The following is a 21,191-nucleotide window of genomic DNA, read 5'->3' as shown; positions in this document are numbered from 1 at the left end:
AAGCTGTGCGTGTGCTGTGTTTCTTCTTTTGTGTGCGCCAATATGAAGACCCGCGTGGTTGTTTTTGGGCACATTAAATAAACAAATTATTATTATTATTATTATTATTATCGACCTAACCTAAAGACCAAATGAATCTCATTGCTGGTTTTGTTCATCCTACACAATTAAATATACTGCTCTTGTGCCTCATTATCATACGCAAATGCTACATATTTTAACTGTATATTGCTGCATGAAAATGTTAATTCTTGTCTTCTGAGTTTTCTTAATGTTTAGAATGAAGTGCCTGCATCTTGAATTAAAATCCTGTACCCCATTAATATATAGTTTTTCCGCAATTTCTTGTAGATCTTTATGCTGCGCTATGCGGGAGGTGTGTCTTAAAATAGGTTAAAAATAGGATAACAGAACGCACCTGGTATCGCTGCGCCGCAGCGATACCAGATCCGTTCTAAGGCCCTTCCCGCATCCTTTTCAATTGGCGGAAGGCGAACAAAAAGAGTTCGAAATAAGGACTTAACGCAGAAGGCTGTATTTCTCCAGCGCCTCATAATTTGACGAGCCTTAAACGAAAAGCATGTTTTTTTGGCCATCCCGCTTCCTGTTTTTTTTTTTTTCATCCGTAACATGGGTCAGGTATCAAACTGCACGATAAGCCCCCCACTGCGTGCTGACGGCTTCGATATGCTATACGTATACGAGCGCAGCGGACACATATTGGAGCATGACGCTGCGAAAAGCCCGCTACTTCTTCGCAATAAAACCGCACTCCGGTGATACGTAGTCACGTTCCGATTCGCAGGCCAAGGCCGTAGCTTCCGCCGTACTGAGATGTTATACGGTCACAGCGTCCTGGCGTACCCAGTATTTCTTGCTTCAGACACGAGGCTAAGCGGCGCCACCAGAGTAAAAGCTCACGTTTGAAATATGCGGCCGCCAAACCCAGGCATACCCAATGTTTCTTGCCTCAGTCGATAGATAGCGCCAAACGAAGCAGAATTGCAGGTTACCTTTTACGTCGCGGTGGACAAACGCTATCATAGAATGTCCTGCGGAGCGTGCGCTAACAGGAGAGTTACATTTAGTGCTGAAATATGCTAAAATAACGTACGTAATTTTAATACTTTCTAGAAGTATAAAAGGGAATGCAACATGGAAACTACTATCTCCAAGATATAATTCTAGGATTATCTTAGAGCGCCTCTAAGGAGAGATTTTGCTATCACTGGGATTTATCCAGGAATGTGCACTATGGGATAGAGCGTGTTTTGACCTGCGCCGAGTGTAGACTTACAAGGTTTTTCTGAACACACGAGGCACCCTTAAATTTGCCGGGCGTGTGACCGTTTTTGGGAACGCTGTTCTGCCACGTTTTCTTCTTTTTTTTATTTATTTATGATGCCCACCAATTAACAGCTTACATCACAACGGAGACAAAAAAAAAGCAGATCAGACATTTTAAGACTTTACACATAAAATTAGGAAATAGTAAAATAAAAATCAACGTGTCATATTGCCGCTCCGGCATCACCATATTTGTTTTTTTAAAGCATAGAATGTTTATTAGTGCAACCCCCCCCCCCCCCCCAATTTTGTCAGTCCGTTCGTCCCTCCATCAGTTTCACGGGACCTAAAAACCAACTCAGTGACCCCACTAAAATTGGCGGGAAAACTGATGTCACGAGGCCTATGCAACAATTCAGTATGTCCGCTAAATTCCGCGGGACAATTCATATCACGTGACCCGTACACCAATTCAACTTCCCCGTTAAATATGGCGGGAAAATTTGTGTCACGTAAGCTAAACACCATTTCAGTTTCCCCGCTAAGGTTGGCGGGAAAATGGATGCCACGCAATCTGTCGACCAATTTAGTTTCCCCGCTATATTTGGCGGAAAAATTGACGCCACGTGACCCTACACACCAATACAGGTTTCGTGCTGATTTTGGCAGGAAAATTGATGTCATATATTGTTCCTTGTCCCTACTGCTGTTAACAAAACTGTATTTTGTTTTTTTTAATCTATTTTTCTTAATCGTTTTGAAACAAACGGCTCCGAAGTTAACACCCGTCACCCGACACCCAGAGTAGGGGGCTTCCTCGAAGGCTAGAACCGATCCCGAACCGCGCGTCCGCCCGTCGTAACTGCTGTGGTCGTGGTTCTGGCGACCGGGGACCCTCCAAGGACCATTCTGGGTGTCGTGTTCTCGCGGAGGACGTTGCCATACGGCCTGTCCCGGCTTTGCTTTGCTTTATTTATTTTTATTTTGTTTCGCGCTTTCCGGTTTCGCTCTGCTTTTTTTGTTTTTTATTTGCTGCACTGGATGACAAGCGAAGAAGTTGTGCTCTGTTCACATGAAAAACAAACAAAAACAGTAAATATAGGTTAATTCAGTCACATGAATCCCGTTCCTATTTTATAGTTTCTGTTAATTTAATGTGGAGTATCAGAAACAGGTTAGTAGAAAAGTGAAATAAAAAGAGGAAGAGTGAAAAAAGAACAAAAACAGATATAACAGAAAGGAAAAAGTAAGCCCTCCTTAAATGGCTATAAAAAGTAAATCACCTAATAATACTACTAGAATAGGCTGTTTAAATTATGTTATTGTGCGGAAAATGAAGACAGGTTTTTACTAAGGACCTCCACTATTCTTTTTTTTTCTTAACTGTACTCTTTCTTATTGCTGTTCTCCCGTTTGATTCGATAAGAATGCTCTTCTGCGGTCATTATATTTCACGAAATATTAAGCATATATGAAAAATATAATAAAGAATGTAATTTGTAAATTCAGTGAAGTATATATTGCAGGTAAACACTTGACAAAAATATTTTCTGTTCAGAGAACATGACTAAAAAATGAGCAAACCAAGTTTGAAATCACAGGCTTCAACGCATCATCAAAAAAATAATTAAAAAACACCTTGCAGAAGAAGAAGAAAAGAAGAAAAAAAACTGCTCTTCAACGGCCATAGCCATAGTCACATCCGAAGAAGAGGCCGAGCACGCCATGAATACCTTGGGTCCTTAGATCTAGTACTTGGTTGAATGTCGTTATTTGATATTATATTTTGCGTTTAAAGAAACTTTTTTTTCGTCTTGATCTTAAAGGAGAGGGTGTCGCTGCGGGGTCTCAAGTCATATGATTGCAAAAGACAAAATTATCACTACACGTGAACATAAAACCAAACTTGAAGCTAAGAGCATTTTTAGAACATTGACTAGTCGCTAAACGTAATATGCGGAAATATTGTTTTAATATTATTAAAACTATTGAGAAAAAAACGCCATTGCTGTTGAAATAAACAGGTCATAAAATTTTGAACGTTGTCTTTATTTTGCCTGGATTACGTCGATTTAACTGTATATCCGAGCTTAATCATGTTATCTTTAATCCAGCTTGTGAAGGTAGACAACCTGACATAGTATCCAGTTCCGTTGGCACAAATTCGGCCAAATGAAACAATTCCAACCTGGACGGCTACGTTTCCTTTTTCCTGAGATGCGGGGCCACCGGAATCACCCTGGAATCAATGAAATAAACATCTAGAACTTTAAATATATCTTTGCAGCTTTGCGCTGTCCTACAAGGCAGGTATTAATGAAAACAAAACTTAGCAGGTAATAAAAGCTTAATACATGTCAGACGATCCGAAAGCAACGACGGTATGTAAGGTTTAATTAGTATGTTAGAGAGAAGTAACATAAAATTACTTCTCATTTGGCAATTACCTAAATATTTTACTGCACAAATTCGGGTAACAATAGAAGTAAACGATATATCTGCGTTCTTCTGACAACAGGTCCTAGTAAAGCAGTTATCACAAACTACAATCACACGAGTTTTTATGCATTGCAACAAGGCCTACCGCTGTCAGTTTTTTTTTCTTTTTTTCTTTTTCAATCTGGCAGATGTGTAACCCTGAAGTGATTTTCGGTTCCCACAGGGTCATAATGCTTCGCATAGTAAAACACCTTGACCTAACATTCGTAACTATAGATTGCAATATTTATTTTGTGCCAATATTACTCTAAATCTGAAGTTTATTAATTTGATGGGCTTAAGTTCTCAAAGTCAGTAAGACAAGAATATTAGCTTTCAGGTCAACACGGAAGCGAATACTCAAATAAGCACACCAGATGGGTCATCGTGTGCGACCACCTGAAACGGACAGAAATCGTTTTCATATTATGAAGTTTGGGCACAACCTCCCCCCCCCCCCTACCCTATCTTCAGACGTAATCGAAATTATAACAAGAAAAACATTATAGCTATCGTGACCACAAAGATTAATCAAATGTATAACGCCCAGCCACAGTCTTTACACCCGATGCGCTTTTTGAGAAAATTTCTTCTAATGACACCAACATATAGCGCGAGCACCCGACCTGCAAAATGTTTAAAAAAACATTAGTTACCTCCTTAAGAAGTCTAAAAACTAAAAATAAATTTAAAAAAGTGATTCCGCAACCACAAGCAAAAAGCGCATGTCGTGTTATGGATGCAGCACTTGCTTTTGTATGTCTGTGGTACAGACATGTACAAATTACTCAAAAAAGGTAGTTAAGTTAAGTTACTGAGTATCGACGCCAAAAGTAATTGGAGTAGAGTAGAAATTACGCATTTGTAATAGTAATTGAGTAAACTACTAACTACTCTAAAAAGTAGCGAGTTACTTTGAAGTTACTTTCGAAGTTACTTTTTTATATCTTTGTGGTAGCAAAATGAACAGCAGTTTTGATCAATGAAAAACCCTGCGAGCCTAAAATAAATGCAGTCTATTTATAGCTTGCGTTTGCGCCAAAATAATTTATTCGCTCGCAGAAGCAATTGACTTTCAAAGTTCTTGATAGGAGAGTTTTCCCCTTTTCCTTTTAAAGACGTCCCCAGCCGAGGTAAATAGACGTTCCACCGTGCCACTGAATAGATCGGCAGCGTTGAATTTGAGAAACAGGCTGTGCAGGGTCGAGTAAGCGAGTGTCGGCATCTTAGGTGTCCATGACGAAGCATGTGAGGTTTGCCTCGGGTAGAGGGTCTTTTATAACAAACTTTCCTACTTTTTTCTTTTTTCTTCGTCAAGTTGAGATTGTTATGACTGGCCCCTCTTTATTCCGACGTCGTTCTGAGAGTACGCTGAGCGAGTGCACCAGACCGTCAAGGGTTCAAGCCTCGCGCCACGACGATGAGATCATCCGGACGACTGCGCGTCCCGTTGTAGTGCTAGCGCTACGCTACTGAAAAAAGAAATGTTTTGGTTTAACAGAAGATGAACCGAAGTATACTTCGCCGCTGACGCCGGGTCCAACAAAAGGGTCTCCCAAGGGTAACTCGCAATCCTCGCCGGCGACTACAATATTCCGACGCGCCTGACACGCCTGACAAGTAAATCGTTTTTAACAAAGAGGAGGTCTCGCAGGCATGGATGGTCGGAAGGACACGAAGGATTACGTGAACAAGCATCGTCGCTCGTATACAGTTACAGCTGGAAGCGGGAACGTGCTCCCATGAACGGATTATCCGTGCCAGGGTTTGTGCGCGGGGGAGTCCGGCTTTGCAAAGGCGTATGCGCTGACGACAAGGCGACCATGGGACCAGGCGCCCAGCTGCGAGGTCATTCCAGTGGCGCCTCCCGTGGAACCTACCGCTTGAGTCAGAACTCTCTAAAGACAGACAACAACTCTCGGAGTGTCCCCGTCTTTCACGGTTGCAGCTGGAAACGCGGCGCCTGCATGCATTACCGGATTAGGTCAATACCTGACCAAGGCTTGTTAAGCATCTTTTCCTGCGTTCGTGCGTGGCGGTGTTATGTTTTGGCTGCTCGTCGCCACCTTGACCCAAGGACGCCTTCCCGAACAAGGGGGCCCCTTGTTAGGGAATGCCACCTCATCTGCCGGCGTCTTATTCATTTCTGCGCTCAAACTTTCGTGATGGGCAAAATTAGCACTACATAATTTTGAAAGTAGTTAGTAATTTGAGTAGCAGTTACCTGAAAAAAGTAGTTAAATTAAACTACTAATTACACAAATCAAGTTGTAATTGAAAGTTACCAAGTTACTCGAAAAAGTAGTTAAACTACAGTAGTTTGAGTAGAGTAGTTGAACTACGTCCAAGTCTGCTGGTATGACATACTCAAGTTGAACAGTAGAGAATTAGAATCAATATTTAAATTGTATGTACCACACACGCATCGATTCCTGGAGCGTGGGCACAAAACATAATTGAATTATTATATTGCTTGTCGTGTTCAGTGCAGATTTGAGGTCTCTGGATGAAAACTTCTGCAGTCATTAATGAATCAGGGCTCTGGCCATCTGAGACAAGCAAAATGAGGACATTACAATAAATCAGTTGGTTCAGGTACAAACTTCTACATACAATCATATTTTAAATATAGATAAAAGAAATTTTTCAGGTCATAAAAATTGGTCAGAACACTTGGGACATTAAAACCGTCATTATAAAATTGTAGTATCCTGAAGAACACCACAAAGATGCAGCATACACTTCGCTTAAATGGAAGCTGAAACGGCGTTTTCTTTTTAATGAAGTAATGCTTCCTTTTGGCATAGTATTTTTGGAGAATCTTAAAGCCACCATCATTTGCCCTTAAAACGACGTTAAACGAACTTTTTGTGATATTTGTGATGTTTGGAGTCGGATAAAAATAATCAAATGTTTTAATCGTATTCAAAACCGCTTCAGCTTTCCTTTAATGATGGATCCATAAGAAATCAGCAATGTCAAGGCTTAAGGACTATAGCCTCAACCACACAACTATCGCAATTCTGAAATTCTACAATACTCGGCGACAACTTTTCTTGGCAATGCAGTGGAAGGTACGTCCCGCGTCCCCTCTCCCATTCTGAGTGTACGCAGGCTCTCCTCCTCCCCTATTTCCGGGGAGAGGAGGAGAGCCCGCGTACACTCAAAATGGGAGAGAGAACGGGGGATGTACCTTCCACTGCATTGCCAAGAAAAGTTGTCGCCGAGTATAGCTAATATGAAACAACAAATTGGCATCAACGACTATCTCAAAATGTCCATGTTGTTTGGAACGCAGTATTTTAGAAGCGATAGTTCCAATTAGTTGTAAAGACATCAACCGTCACGTGAAGTCACGGTAAGACTTATGATTTCACGTTACACCTTGACGTCACGCGAGCTGTCGTAACACGAAGTGATTGCGTCGCAGTGTCACATGGCACCTTGGCGTCTCGCTTGGTCAAGGTCAACGTTATTTGATTAGCACAGTTACGGAATTGCTCATAGACGCTGCATGCGCGAACAGTACCCCCCCCCCCCCCCCCCCCACTCACCACGACTCGCCTGGTGTCGCTCGACGGCTGCTTTGATAACTGCAGTGTATTCTATGGGAATCGGGATACGTACGTTTCGAAGCACGGCCTCTAGATGGCGCTTCAGCTCTGCTTTTTGGAACTATAACATAGGAAGGAAAGGCAACGGAGAAAATAGAGATAAGACGAGGCCTTAGGCAGGGGTGCCCGTTATCGCCTTTGCTGTTTACGTTATATCTGAGAGGATCGGAGGATAGACTAGAGAAGAGTGGGCTTAGATTCGACCTTTCGTAGAGTAAGCTAGGCCAAAACATTAAGCAATCCTTACCGGGATCGATGTATGCGGATGATATCGTACTCATGGCTAACAACAGGAGAGAGTTGCAGGAATTCATGAGCACGTGTGGTAGGGAAGGAGAGGAATTATGTTTAGAATTCAGTAGTGAAAAATCAGCGGTCATGATTTTTAACGATGATGAATTTGAGAGGCTGAAGGTACAGAATATTACAGTTGCGAGAGCTAGTAAATACAAGTATCTAGGAGTACGGATATGTAATGGTGCAGAATATCTCAGTGAGCCTGAAAAGTATATAACAGGTCAGGGCAACAGAAATGCAGCGGTAATAAAAAATAGATCACTTTGGATTTGCAACAGGTATGAGGTGGTAAGAGAGATTTGGAAAGGGTTCATGGTTCCTGGCTTGACTTTTGGAAACGCAGTGCTATGCATGAAATCCAAAGTGCATGCAAGACTAGAAATAAAACAGCGCGGAGTAGGTAGGCTGGATTTGGGGGCACGTTGCAAAACGCCAAACAAGACATGGGATGGGCGTCATTTGAGAGCAGGGAAGCGGTGAGCAAGATAAAATTTGAGGATCGGTTGAGCCAAATGAATGGGCAGCAATGGGCACGAACTGTTTTCAGCTATTTATACATGAGGAGTACAGACAAAAAGTGGAGACAGCACACTAGGAAATTAAGAGGAAAGTTTTTAGGCTATAGCGAAGTTACGGAAGAGCAGGTCTCAGTTAAGAAGAAAGTTAAGGCCACAGAAAAGGATCGGTGGCTAGAAGGAATGCAGACAAAGACGGCTCTGGAAAGCTATAGATTAAACAAAACAGTTATTGCCAAAGAAAACATTTATGACAATTCTAGGGAACGCTCATTGTGGTTTGAGGCGAGGACAGGTGTTCTGCGAACCAGAACGTACAGAGCGAAGTACCAGGATATGGAGACAGTGTGCACTGCTTCTGGAGTGGAGGACGAGGCGGCTGAGCACTTGATACTCTACTGTAAAGAGCTTCACCCTATGCCTACCGAAGACAACATAGATTTGGTTAGGTGGCGTAAGCTACCGCCCGATCCATGGGCTCAGCTGGATTCATCCATCCATCCCTTGGAACACACAGTTATGAATCGAAAATCTAGATGGCGCTTCGAACGACGGGAGGCGAATTAAGGTGAGTGAAGGGGGGTACCCGCTTCCGCCGGAGTTCCACAACTGAGGTAATCTAGTAACGTTGGTCAGGGTGTAACGTTACGTCACGAGCCATGGGGTATGCGGGGACGCATGGACAAGCAAAACGAAATCGTTTCCGGAAGTGGGAACTACAGTTATGAAGCATTTCATTTGTCAAAAGTAAATAGTTGCTTCATTTGAACGTACACATGTCCTGACATTTCAAATATCTCCACGATACTTTACTGTCAGCAGGAGGCGGAGAATACGGTATGTGAAATAAAGTAATACGCCTCGCAAGTGGGCTCATTTTCGCCTTCTGTGCATGAGAAAGGAAGTAGCGGTGACGTCAGAACGCCGAGCCCTGATTGGCTGATCGCAACCCCCTATCTGAGCGTCGTCTGCTCCTTTGCAACGTCGTCTGCTCGTAACATCGTCTGCGTCTGTCTTACCTGTCCGGCGGCTTTCGGAAGTGCAGGTCTTTACGAGCGAGCTCGACTTCGCTTTTCAGAGAGGGCAGACGAAATAACTCGAGCGGTACGTTGTTTTTGTCTAACAATTAACTAGCAGACTCGCATCAAGGAGAGAAGTCAAAGGACTCACTGGCGAGGTGTCCCGAAGCGCCGAGGTTTGTTTGCTAAGAATCGAGAGTGAGCGTGTTAGTGTCCGCAAGTTCCACCCCCAAATACTTTTTACCTCCTTTCGTGTGCGGCGAGACCCCTCATTCTTTAACGGCGTCGGCGGGTTGGCGCAGTTAACGTCGTCTGCTTTACGTCTTCTAGTCAAAGCGATGGCTGCTTTACCTTTCCTGCGTCTGTGGGAGAATCACCGCCTTTTCACCGGTGAGAGTCACCGTTGCCTTGGGAAACAGGGAAACAAGGAGATAACAAGAGGAAAAAATTGACCTCTTAATCTAAAACTGATGTCAGCGATCAAAGTTTCATACGGGAAGGGTTCACAAGGGTCGCGCGGGCATATTCCATCCAGCACGCCAGCCGGTCGTGGGCAGACGGTTGCCGAGTCGCGTAGTGCCTGCTAGGCCTAACTGCTGAGCTCGCTTGGTCGCGTTCGGTGGAATCGTGGCCGTTGGAGCTTTTCCCGGGTGTTTGTGGATCCAGCGTTCTTGTTCGTCGTGGTCTGTTTCAAGTGCTTTTTACTTTTTTCTTGCTGCTTGAAGTCGGGACGCGTGAGGAGCGCACATAGAAAAATAAACGTCCGTGGGTCGTCGCGACCGCGACGCTGTCGGCCATGCTGATTTGATCGTAAGAAGTGCGTAAGACAGCCTCGGAGCTGTCGTAGGATTTCGTCGTAACCTGCGCAAAACTTACGAAAATTTCGTTTCGTGAATACGAATTTGTTCTCAAGTTTTGTCTTACGCACATTTTTGGCGTAAGATCGTTTCGTGAATCTGGCCTCTGCACTTCTGAAAACCGCAGGAAAGGTAAGACAGACGCAGACGACGTTGCGAGCAGACGACGTTGCAAAGGAGCAGACGATGCTCAGATAGGGGGTCGCGATCAGCCAATCAGGGCTCGGTGTTCTGACGTCGCCGCCTCCCCCTGCGCAAGAAGCAGACGAACTTGCCCTCCGCATACATATATCAACATATTTTAGGAAAGGGCAGAGTAAACGTTAGGTAGAGCGATGGAAAATATTTCGTTTATATGCCACCGCGAAAAAATTATAAAAACTATCAGCTGTTTTTTTTTTCTAGTTGAGAAACGACTTTGTGCTCCTCTTTGCATCACTGGATTTCTTGTCTTTTTGTAATAAATGCTAATGTACGTTTATAGGTTTCAGATGTAAGTCAAGTGCCTGTTTAAGTGGCAGAATGTATGCTTAAGTTACATTCCCGTGCGGTTTCTAACAATTTATCTGGTACCTTCCGGCGAAAATTGTGACGAAACCCTAAAACGCACAAACATATAAAATCAAAGGCCAAAAGAAGAGGTTACAACAACTTCTTTCTTCGATAGAGCTCTGCTGCTCAAGAAAAAAACTGTATTTAAGGCCCAATGATACACGGCTCAAAATTGCTGTGTCTTCTGTGAGGGGAAAGCCAATTGAGAGATTTTCGTAAGGACAGGGCAGAGATCGCAATTACAAGAAAAGACTATGGCACGAGGGCTATATTTTTAACATCTCCTGAACCCTCGATACAGAATAGAATTCATAAAATATTTTAAATTTACAAAACATTTATTTACACAAATCACCTTCTACTCGTGTGCTCAATCGCCTTAAAGGATTAGGCGATCCGGCTCGTATCTTTGATAGTAACAAGTTCGCTTCGAAATTGGTTCAACTCACTATTAGACACATCTTAACTCTAGTCCGCTTCAACTCAAGAAGGTAGGGCGAGGCAGAGGGGGGCCGGGGAGGAAGAAGCAGATGGAACGCTGGAGAAGAGAGGGGGAAATCTTCTCCTCTCTCCAGCGTTTCGTCTGCCACCCCCTCCACGGCTTTTCTTTCCCCCGCCCTACCTTCTTGAGTTGCAACGGACCCAAATTTGGGTATAGCAACCCAAATTAAGATTCACCGTAATTTTATTAAAGTAACCGCATTTCTAAATCTGATCCGAGAGGCTACGAAACTCTATTGCAAACAGTGAGCACGTGATGTCCGACGTAATATGGGGACAGTGGAGCTTGTTCTAGAAGGGTTACAAAAACTTTGGTGGAGTCAAATGAAGGCTAGGAAAACTCACACGACTCAAAACAAGCAAAAGCGTGCAAAATTGCGTTTTCAAACTGTCTGCTCGATTTCTCAGCAAAACAAAAAATTCATACGACGTCGCCGCGAAGAACAGCAGGATAAAGTTTCACGTCGGTTTTGCCATAATATTCACTGTGGCGCTTGCTCAGTACCTATTTACTCTTCCGCTATAATAACTAGCATGATGGGGGAGTGGAACCTGGGGATTCCGAAATTGTGTTTAGTTTATGTCCTTCAATAACACGATGAGGCACGATGTGACATAACATTGTGTGGCACCGACGTTTGAACACCGACCTCAAAGAAGTCGACACGACCTTTCCTCCTAGCGTTACCTAAAAAAAAAAAAATAATAATAAAGGGACGGGAAAGACGGACTACCTAACGTATCTTACACCTCTCATCATGGAAATGTCTTGCACCTTACCGAAACTTCCGACACCATTCCCGCGTGGCGCTGTTATTCGTGCAGTTTTCTCGATACGGATCACACAGACGCTGCAGGATTTACTTGGCGCTCTTCTTCTCCTATCCTTAAAAAACGAATTACAAGGCGCATTGCGCTTGCCTCCAACATCCGTCGTGTGCGCCGTGCTCACATACACACTGGACGAACGGCAAGGTATAAAACGGTCAACAGTATGAGGGGTTACATCGGACCCCATTGACAGAATGCCTTTCTTTTTATCATCAGGGCGTGTCAACACTCAAACTATTTTAACTATCTGCAATATATCTTTTTTTTTTAATTTATAAAATATCTCTAATATTTTTACGGTGTGAGAGTTGTCCCCATCCGGCAATCAGAATCTTTCCCGCCATAGAACTCGACTCGGTAATGCAAATCGTTCCAATATATCCGTGGCTCTCCTCCAAGTTAAATGGACGAGATAGCCTGATGAGGGCCACATCGTTGTTGAAATAGGCGTCATGATCCTCGTGAAAAATGAACTCGCTCGCCTGAAATGTAAGAACATCGTGCTCTAATCAATCGCAGCTATAGTTTATGACTTAAAGCTTTACAAAAAGTCATAAAAATCAGCCTGGTCAAACTGGCCCCTGACCACAAGTATTCGGTCGTATATTTATTAGTGAAGACTACACACCATGGTCCAAGGAGATGTTCATGGAATCTCAAACTGCAGCATGCGCGCTTCTCAATTTTTTTATCTATTCATTTGTGCAATAATACCTCAAAAGCCTTAGGACAGGGCGTTATGCGAGTAATAAGCAAATTAAAACTTTACGGGAAAAAAACGCACTAATAAGCAACAAATCCAATAACGATAAGACTGCGATGGCGAACGGCACCTGGTGTACATTTACCATTTTCTTGAGCCAGCTGAGACTGGGTGGAGAACTTGAAGAATTTAAAGTGGAAGGGACAGGAACGGAAAGACAGAAGGCGTCGCCTTAAAAATTTGAGACGGCGCCTTCTGTCTTTCTGTTCCTGTACCTTACAATTTTGCTTCCACTTCTCCACCCAGTCTCAGGTGGTTTAAGAAAATGGTAAAAAAACAAATCGAAGATGCTTTACAGTAATAAAATTAAAAAAAGACGTAGAACATATTTTTTATTCGCTAAAACTAGACACCGCTAGCATACCCGTTCAATACGTTTGTTCAGTTATTCTGTGATCCATATACTTTTTAAGTGTAACTCCGTAATTAGAAAAAAAGCCTACGATTTTATTTTTTTTCTCAGGTAAAAAAACCTCAAAGCACTCTATCATCTCAGAATAACTCGCTACAAATTAGCAACAGAAACAAAAAAAAAATGAGAGCCGTTTACAACTGCCTGTAACACCGAATTATAGTCCAGCTCTTGAGGAGGAGGAGGGAAGAGTACTCAGGGGAAGGTATATCCTTCCCCCCTCCTCCTCACCTCCTCATCATGCCTGCTACTCCTTCCTCCGAGCGGCGTCGCCATCACCTTACGAGGGTCACCTGACCTCACGGGGCTCACATGACGTCACCGGGGTCACGTGAACTCAGGGGTCACGTTACCCCATGACGTCACATGACAATAACGATGACGTCATCAGTGACGTCGTAGTGATTATGACGATGACGATGAGGATGACGTCAGCGTGATTATGATGCTAAAGCTGAAGCCTGGGCGAGTTGGTATGACATTCTTAAAAGGTTAAAACAGCTCAAAAAACGACGGACAAGGTAAAGAAGGACACGGACAGAGCGCCTTTTAAGAATGATTATGATGATGACGATGATGATAACGTCATTATAAGGACGTCATCACAATGGCGTCAATGATGACATCACTGACGTCATCAGTGACGTCATCAGTGACGTCACCAGTGACGCCACGCGTCCCATAATGCATCGCGCGGTTACGCCGACGCCGACGGCGATGGCGACGCCGCTCAAGCCGGAAACGGGCGCCTAAGAGCTGCGCTCCAAAAACTTTGCATATGTGCTCCCGCATTCCTAGATGGTCCGTGCCTTAGATATCTCATATGCTCTTGGATGAAAAAAACTGGGCCCGGGAATAATACGCATATCTTTTTTTATTATGATAATATTCTGATAGCATAATGTTATAATACATAATTTTCGTATTCAAGCTAGTTCAGCAAGATTGGATGGACATTATCTGCAAGTAATGAAGCAAACTATTTTCATAAGCGTCCGTTGTGCATGGTCATAGAAAAGAATGACGGATCTCCTGCTTACAAATCGAACTTGTTTGCAGGGTCCCGCATTCTTAAGATCTATAAATCCAGCCTGAACTCTGATCCAGCTGGGTTTCACACTGCAATGCAAAATAGGACGGTTAAATATCATCCCCGCTGTACTGATCCGCTGTACTGATGAAACAAAAATACTAACTTTTCGAGGCAGTGCGCAGCTGTCAGGATCACGTCTGCAGAAATAATAGATCCACCACAGGAATGAATTTTTCGTGTCGACTGAATTGAGACCTGTAATTGGCAAAAAGAAAGCAAAACCTCGAATGCAGTGATGACAGAAGAAACCTTGAAACGACCGAGAAACGCATAAGAAAAACCGGTAAGGTTAGCTTCTGTTTCTGCAGATGTTCAACTAGGTACGGGGGATTACATGCTGACGAGTTTGTAGTACTATCGGACTCAGCCTGGTGGGGCTTGAGAAAGTTATACCGTGGCTGTTCACGTGCTTGTTTACACTTATTGTCGGCTTGCTGATAGTTATATGGTCACTTTCCTTTTCAGACATAGGAGAAAATATTTTTACTGGCGCCGCGACCATGAGCTTAGATAATAAAGGCGACGACGAGCGCAGTTTCGGCGGTAGAAACGAGTAAAAGGAAATCCTATTTAAGCGCTCCTAAATTCGGAAAACGAGACGGGCTCAGTCACATAGCTTTGATCATTTGCCTTTCCTCCGCGTGGTATTTCCAGGCACCACACCAGAAAGTACCTAACTTGTCGCAATTTTCCAATCAATAAGGACCTAACTTTCGCCTAACAAGGTTTTGCTCCAAGGCCTTGTTTCATGAAAAAGTACTTTGTCTTTCCGATGGCATTTCCCTGGTTCGCTACCTAATTGCCAAGTTTCAAATCATGCCACGCGTATCACTAAAACATTCCACAGTGAAACCTAACGCCGTCACTTGTTTAGAAATTCAGGCCCGAAGTTTCCAGGTGAAAACCCAACCAGGAATGAAGACTAATTTCATGTTACAGTCACGTGCTCTATACGAAAGGAAAAAGAGCGGCACAAGTGCCTAGAATGCGTTCGGCGACGTCTACAGAGAGCAACTGGCGAGACAGAACAACCGGATTGGCGGTGTCCCAAAACAAAGGTGCGGCCAGCCCCAACCCTCTACACCCACCGCTGAGATCCGGACAGACGAGAAAATGCCATCGGTAATGTCCCGAAGAAACACCTGGCCAAGGTGAACGACGTGTTTAGCTGTGCGCCGGCACGCGTCTAAAAATGCTAGGGAACAATATCTTCGTCAGTGTCCCGATCCCAAAGACGACACCAACAATCCGTCTTACCGTCGACTGCGATTCGAAGGGGCCAAAGGCGAAAAACGAGGCTGGTTCATGAGACCAAGAACACCACTGCATCCAACGACAGAACTTATATCGATATCACCAACAGTAAAGGGACTACGTGAGATTGACGCAAATTTCCAATTGTCTACTTTTGTACAGTCAGATAAGTGTTCTTTTTTTTTTAATATACTCTGATATTATCTTCTAGCATTTTGCTCCGATTCTGCTATCGGTTGTCTGATCGTACCCAAACACCTAATTCTGGCACGTATGTGGCAATTACAGCTGAGAAAAACACGCAAACAAAATGTTACATGTTACAATACAGTGATATCTCGTTAATATGATCACCATCGTTTCCGTAAAAGATCCTCCATAACGTGAGTTGTCAATAATAACCAGACAAAAATGCATGTATATTACAGTTCGTCCAGAAAAGTGTTGTCCATATAGTGGGGTATCAATATTAACAGGGTCCATATTGACCAGACATGATTTTAATAGGTACTGATAAATAACGCAATACTTAGACCAATATAAAAGGTTAAAAACTAAACAATTGTGTTTTGTAGTCTCTGTTACTAGGGTGTGACACCATTTTTTTATAAAAACGTATTTATTATAAAAAGTGATAAATGATATGTTTTCTCTGTGAAGAAAATTCATTAGTCTATCTTGAATAGGCCACACATGAAACCTTGCAAACCTTTGCAAACCTTGCTGAAAAAATAGAGTATCGAATTTTGTCTAAAAAATAGGAAGTACGACAAACCTTGCAAACTCATTATGCGTTCTGAAGTTCATTTCGAAAGTGTTCCGAAAAAAAATGCAAATGCCGCAGCCAAACTAAAAGAAAATTATCTCACCATCTATTTACGGTGATAAATAAATCTACGGGTTATAACCTCTTTAAAAAGACCAAGATTAGACAATTTCTCACTAGATCTTTCTACTGAATACGGAATCAAAGATCACGACATGCCTGTTTTTCTACCATTTGCTACAGAAGCCAGATGACGCAATCGGACGAGGGGCATACAATCGTGAGGGATCTCTTCTCGCTCGCGAATCGCACACATTCTTAAATAATTCCTCCGTTGGTCGACCCAGTCGGCCCCCTTGTTGCGCCGGAAGCGATCGTTCGCGATTAGCTGTCGCACGATCGACGGTGCCCGCTGACTTCTGCGCTAGATCGCAGAAAAATGGCTATGTCGCGATCATCCAGAATACATTTTCGTCAAAAATAAAATCAGACTGTTTCATACTACCGAATTCAAAATGTAGTCACCATTCTTTTGTTTTCTATATTCTGTTTTGCGTTGATATAGCATAAACAACGTAATTTCGAAATTTTACTTTTCTTGTGTTTATCGCATTTCATAAGTTACCTTTAAAAAAAGTAATATAAGAATCATCCTCGACTTGCTTCCCATTGTGAATTATAGCACCTTGATAATTGTTGGCCTAGCAGTTATTGCCACAACAAATAAAGCATTCCAAAGTTTTCCATGCTGAAAATGCCGATAGAGACTGTATTTTTCAATGGAAGTTAATTATTTCGAATACCTAAAATAATGTTCATTTTACGTCTTTGTTTTAAACTTCACAGATTTGTTTAAAAAAACGTAGAAGTCGCACTTATTCAGCATGAGCAGGGGAGTTATACGGCCAGGTGGACATAGCACAAGGGGCTAATCGTAACAATCAGTCGGCCAATTAAGTCAAAGTTGTTAATTAACTTTTGAGTTAGTGGATATAGACGTACGGTTTCAATTAGAAACGTCCTGAGCGTTATCGAAAATTACTAAATCAGAAATTTTCTGAAAGTCTTTGAGCGCGTGAGAAGCGCGGTAGTGCGCTAAAGTTACTACTCGTGCCGCGGGTGCAAGGGTAGCGATGCGATAAAGCGGCCGCGTGATTTTTCTACCTCCTCTTAGAGCCCCAGCCTTGCATCGGCTGCATTAGTGGTACCTTTACAGCACTCCTACGCTTCCCACTCGCTCAAAGTATTTTTTTTAAACAATCTTGATTTAATGGTCTTGGATGACGCTCATCAAGTTTCTAATTGGAACCATATGCCAATTTTCACTAATTCAAAGGTTAATTAAAAATGCTGCTTAATTACACGACTGATCGTTACGATTCTCCTAATATATCATTTCCCCATGGCCGTATAACTCACCTGCGAAAAGTGCATAACTGTAACTTCAAAGGATTTTTTACAAACAAAGTATGTGACAGCTACTTTACGTTATTATTAGGGGTGTGCGAATATTAATATTTTCGAATGCGAATCGAATACGAATAGTTAGCTTCGAATCTCGAATCGAATATTGGATAGTCGAAGGCAGGTGCATTTATTCACAACACTTTTATTTTCATATGTCGGAACTGCAGTTGATTTTTCTTTTCATTTTTTCTTGTTTTTTTTTCTGAATTCCAGAACTGCAGTTGATTTTTTTGCGTGACAACTTGGGATCTTCCCTACAACTAGAAATTTCGTTTTTCTTAGTTTTTATCCTCGTAGTTGTAAGGAAAATCACAAGTTGTCATACAGAAAATTGAACTGCTGCAAATGGTCAGGTAGGAGGCGCTCCCTTCGTGCGGAAACTACACCTCCAGCCACAGAAAAAAAACACTCTCACCCAACACTGAAGTAGCAGGTATTGCAAGGTATTTGATGCAAAGCTTCGCCAGACTCGGATAACTTAAGCACCCGACGGTTCGCCACCACTCACATGGATGACCCTCTCTTTCTTTAGCAGTGCCTCCCTCCGCATTTTCATTTTGAAGCTTCACCTTCTCATATTGAAGCTAATACTACTTTGCATTTTTATTGCACTTTTGGCTAAGTGGTCAAATGCTTGCCAAAGCCAAACATTGCTGACGGCGCTGAGCCTCGCTCATTCGACTGTGTTGCAGCTTGCGTCTGGGTTTCTTCAGTGGCATCACATGGGGCTAGCTCTTGCAGCAGCAGAGCTTTCAGCCAGAATATTTTTTTTCAGCTTTAAAAATAGCTTACTAGAAGCGTGAATCCAAGAACATAGCAAGGCATGCTTCCTTGTCCTCCTTACACAGAGTGAATCTTGCCTTGATGAATTTTATCAGCTCTTCGGGAAATTCTGATGCCCCAGCATGGTTACCTAGACAGTGGAGCATACCAAAAATCATAGGAACTTGGGACGACAAAGACAGATACTTCTCAGCACTGATAATAACAGTGTCATCAAACAATGGATTCAATGTTTGTACGTATTCAGAAGCATATTTCTACTCTGATGAACCAAGTCCATCGATGTCACAGGCCGATGTAGCAAGCTCCACAGTGACTGCTTCTTTGAGTTCCAGAAGGAGAGACAACACTAGATACTGGTTATTCCATTTCGTATCCAAGTCTTGCACCAAACGAAGTGTGTCCTTTCCCATCTTTTTTTGGCACCTCTCGAACCTTTTCTGAGCTAATGAACTGTGCTTATAATGTCCCACAATTTGCCTCACTTTCTTGCACAGGCGATCAGTGGCCGGCGAACGGGATCTCGCGTCATTAATCGCCAATTGAAGCGTTAGCGCGAAGCACGCTCTTTCAGTACTCGGAAGTCTCCTTACTGCAGCACGGATGTTGCGTCTGTTATACGTTACGATGAACTTCGCACATTCGTCGGTATCTCCCAGTCACGGCATATTTCGTCCAGCACAGTTGCAATGTTCACAGCACTGTGACTGGCAGCCATGTGTCGAGTGTTCAATGTGAACCGCTTCTTCATAAATTTTAAAGTGAGAAGATGGTAGGTGAAGCTCACGTAACTTTCGTTAGCGCGTGATGTCCACATGTCGTTTATGAAGGCAACAGTGGTAGTACCACCTTCAAAGGCACTGTTGAGCTCTGCTTTCACCCTCTTTCGGGTGTCGTCATACATTCGTGGCACAAGCACGCGCGAAAGTGTAGAGCGGGATGGTAGGTGGATAGCTGGGAACGGCTTCTGTCGGAAGTTCTTTGAAGCCGCGGTCTTCCACAATGCTGCAAGGCTGTAAATCATGCGCCACCATGGCGGCCACCTTGTTATTTAGCACTCGCACCCTCTTTTCTGGCAGGAGCTCCGTGCGGCGCACGACGTCCGTCAGCGTCAGTTGATCTTTTCCTTGCGCACCAGCGGTAATCCCACGATACTCTTTCAACAACGCAGGATGTACATTGAGATGGTTGACAAGGCGCATTGTCGTACCTGTGGGCATTTTAAGCGTCGACTCGCATGCAGTGCATTGCGCCATCGATGCCGTCTTCCTCGCAAAATATTTCTAAATAGCGCTCCTCTCTCTCTCTCTTCGTTTTGGTTGCGTTTCCCGTTCGTTTCTCTGCATCGCAGACGGTTCCCCGCAAACACCTCCATCCGCCATAAAACGGGTGGGCGAACGCGAAAGAGAGGAGTTTAAAAAGACAGCAGTCACAAGGAAACAGAAAATCGCGGATTACCGCTACAGACACCGACGCCAGCAGTTTAGGTTAAAGCCGCCGTATACGCTTGCGAATACGTTCTCGAACATTCGATTAATTTCGAATATTCGTGTAACGACGAATATTCGAATAATACCAAATACTTAGTTTACGAATCGAATACAAATAATAAATGTATAATATTCGATTCGTATTCGAAATTTTCGAATATTCGCCCACCCCTAGTTATTATCTCAATGAAAAATATATGCATGTAATGTGCAATTTTTATCAAATCGTATCCGCGCAAATAACGAAGCTGCAGCAAACTGTACAACTGGTCAGGCTGACCTCAACCAATTAACTATTTAAGAAGATTAGATGCAGTCGCTTACTATCCAGGGAAATTCCAGTTCTTCTGCCAGCCTCCCTCCAACAATCCTGTACCTGTTTTTCAACTCTCTTCTACCGCAGTTACGGTCGGGCCAAACTGCACCATAAGCTACCCGATAAATAAGAACACAAAAAGTCATGATCGCTATTATCATCATCATCATCATCATAACATTATCATCACCACCATCATCATCTCATCATGATCATCTGTTTGTTTTATGTGCTTATGAACAGCCAAATTGCGCTAGTTTTATTGCAGTGTAAATTTATTAGACATTTCGGGACGTTAATGCCCTCTCAATGATGTCGCTATATGGTATTTTATGTCCGAAATGAAACTAGCTAGGCTGATGCATATTAACGCGGGTAATAATAAACCTCAATAACAAAGAAGAATTTAAACTCGAAATCGGTAAATTACAACTCACAGCAAATGTTTTGTTTGGGATAAGCAACACATGATTAAATATTAGTCAGACTAGAACCAAACAAGCTTGAGTGCCTGCGTTAAAGATTTCGATACTGGTTTTGCTGAAAGTTTTATAAAAAATTTTTACGCGGTTGAGGGACTGGTAAGGCTTATGTTTTCAACTGAGAGCGTGGGAGTAACCTTTAATTTTACTAGCCATGCATAAATACCGAAAGCTGACTTGAGGTTTGAACATTCAATTAAAATATGCCTACACTAACGTAAATAAATTTCACACTGGGACAACCGCGTCGTCATATATGTCTCGCGTAATCATAATAAACAAAGAGGTGAGCAGCGGTCAAAGCGCTCTTTTGTATAACCTTCTATCTGCTATTTATAGAAGCTTAGAAGAGGTTTTACATATCTCATCAACTACTGTTCGTTGACTGTTTATATCCGACGTAAAGTATATTCA

The 21,191-nt window shown here is 42.9% G+C and overlaps 1 protein-coding gene across 1 annotated transcript; it reads right to left on the bottom strand.

The window, feature by feature from the left end:
- Window positions 1-3,349: 3,349 nt before the first annotated feature.
- On the bottom strand, window positions 3,350-19,691 carry LOC120843960 (trypsin beta-like). Its single transcript, XM_040215481.1, has 6 exons — window positions 19,554-19,691; window positions 14,323-14,414; window positions 14,167-14,245; window positions 12,250-12,433; window positions 6,181-6,314; window positions 3,350-3,526 (listed from the first exon to the last, which is right to left on the bottom strand). Exons 1-6 carry the CDS (start codon window positions 19,689-19,691, stop codon window positions 3,350-3,352), a joined length of 804 nt encoding a protein of 267 aa, XP_040071415.1.
- Between the last annotated feature and the right edge of the window lie 1,500 nt (window positions 19,692-21,191).

The sequence above is a fragment of the Ixodes scapularis genome, unplaced genomic scaffold, assembly GCF_016920785.2.
Source record: "Ixodes scapularis isolate PalLabHiFi unplaced genomic scaffold, ASM1692078v2 PGA_scaffold10__122_contigs__length_95168666, whole genome shotgun sequence".
Classification (NCBI taxonomy): domain Eukaryota; kingdom Metazoa; phylum Arthropoda; class Arachnida; order Ixodida; family Ixodidae; genus Ixodes; species Ixodes scapularis.
Note: the sequence above shows the minus strand (reverse complement) of the source record. Positions and strands in the feature narration are given on the sequence as shown.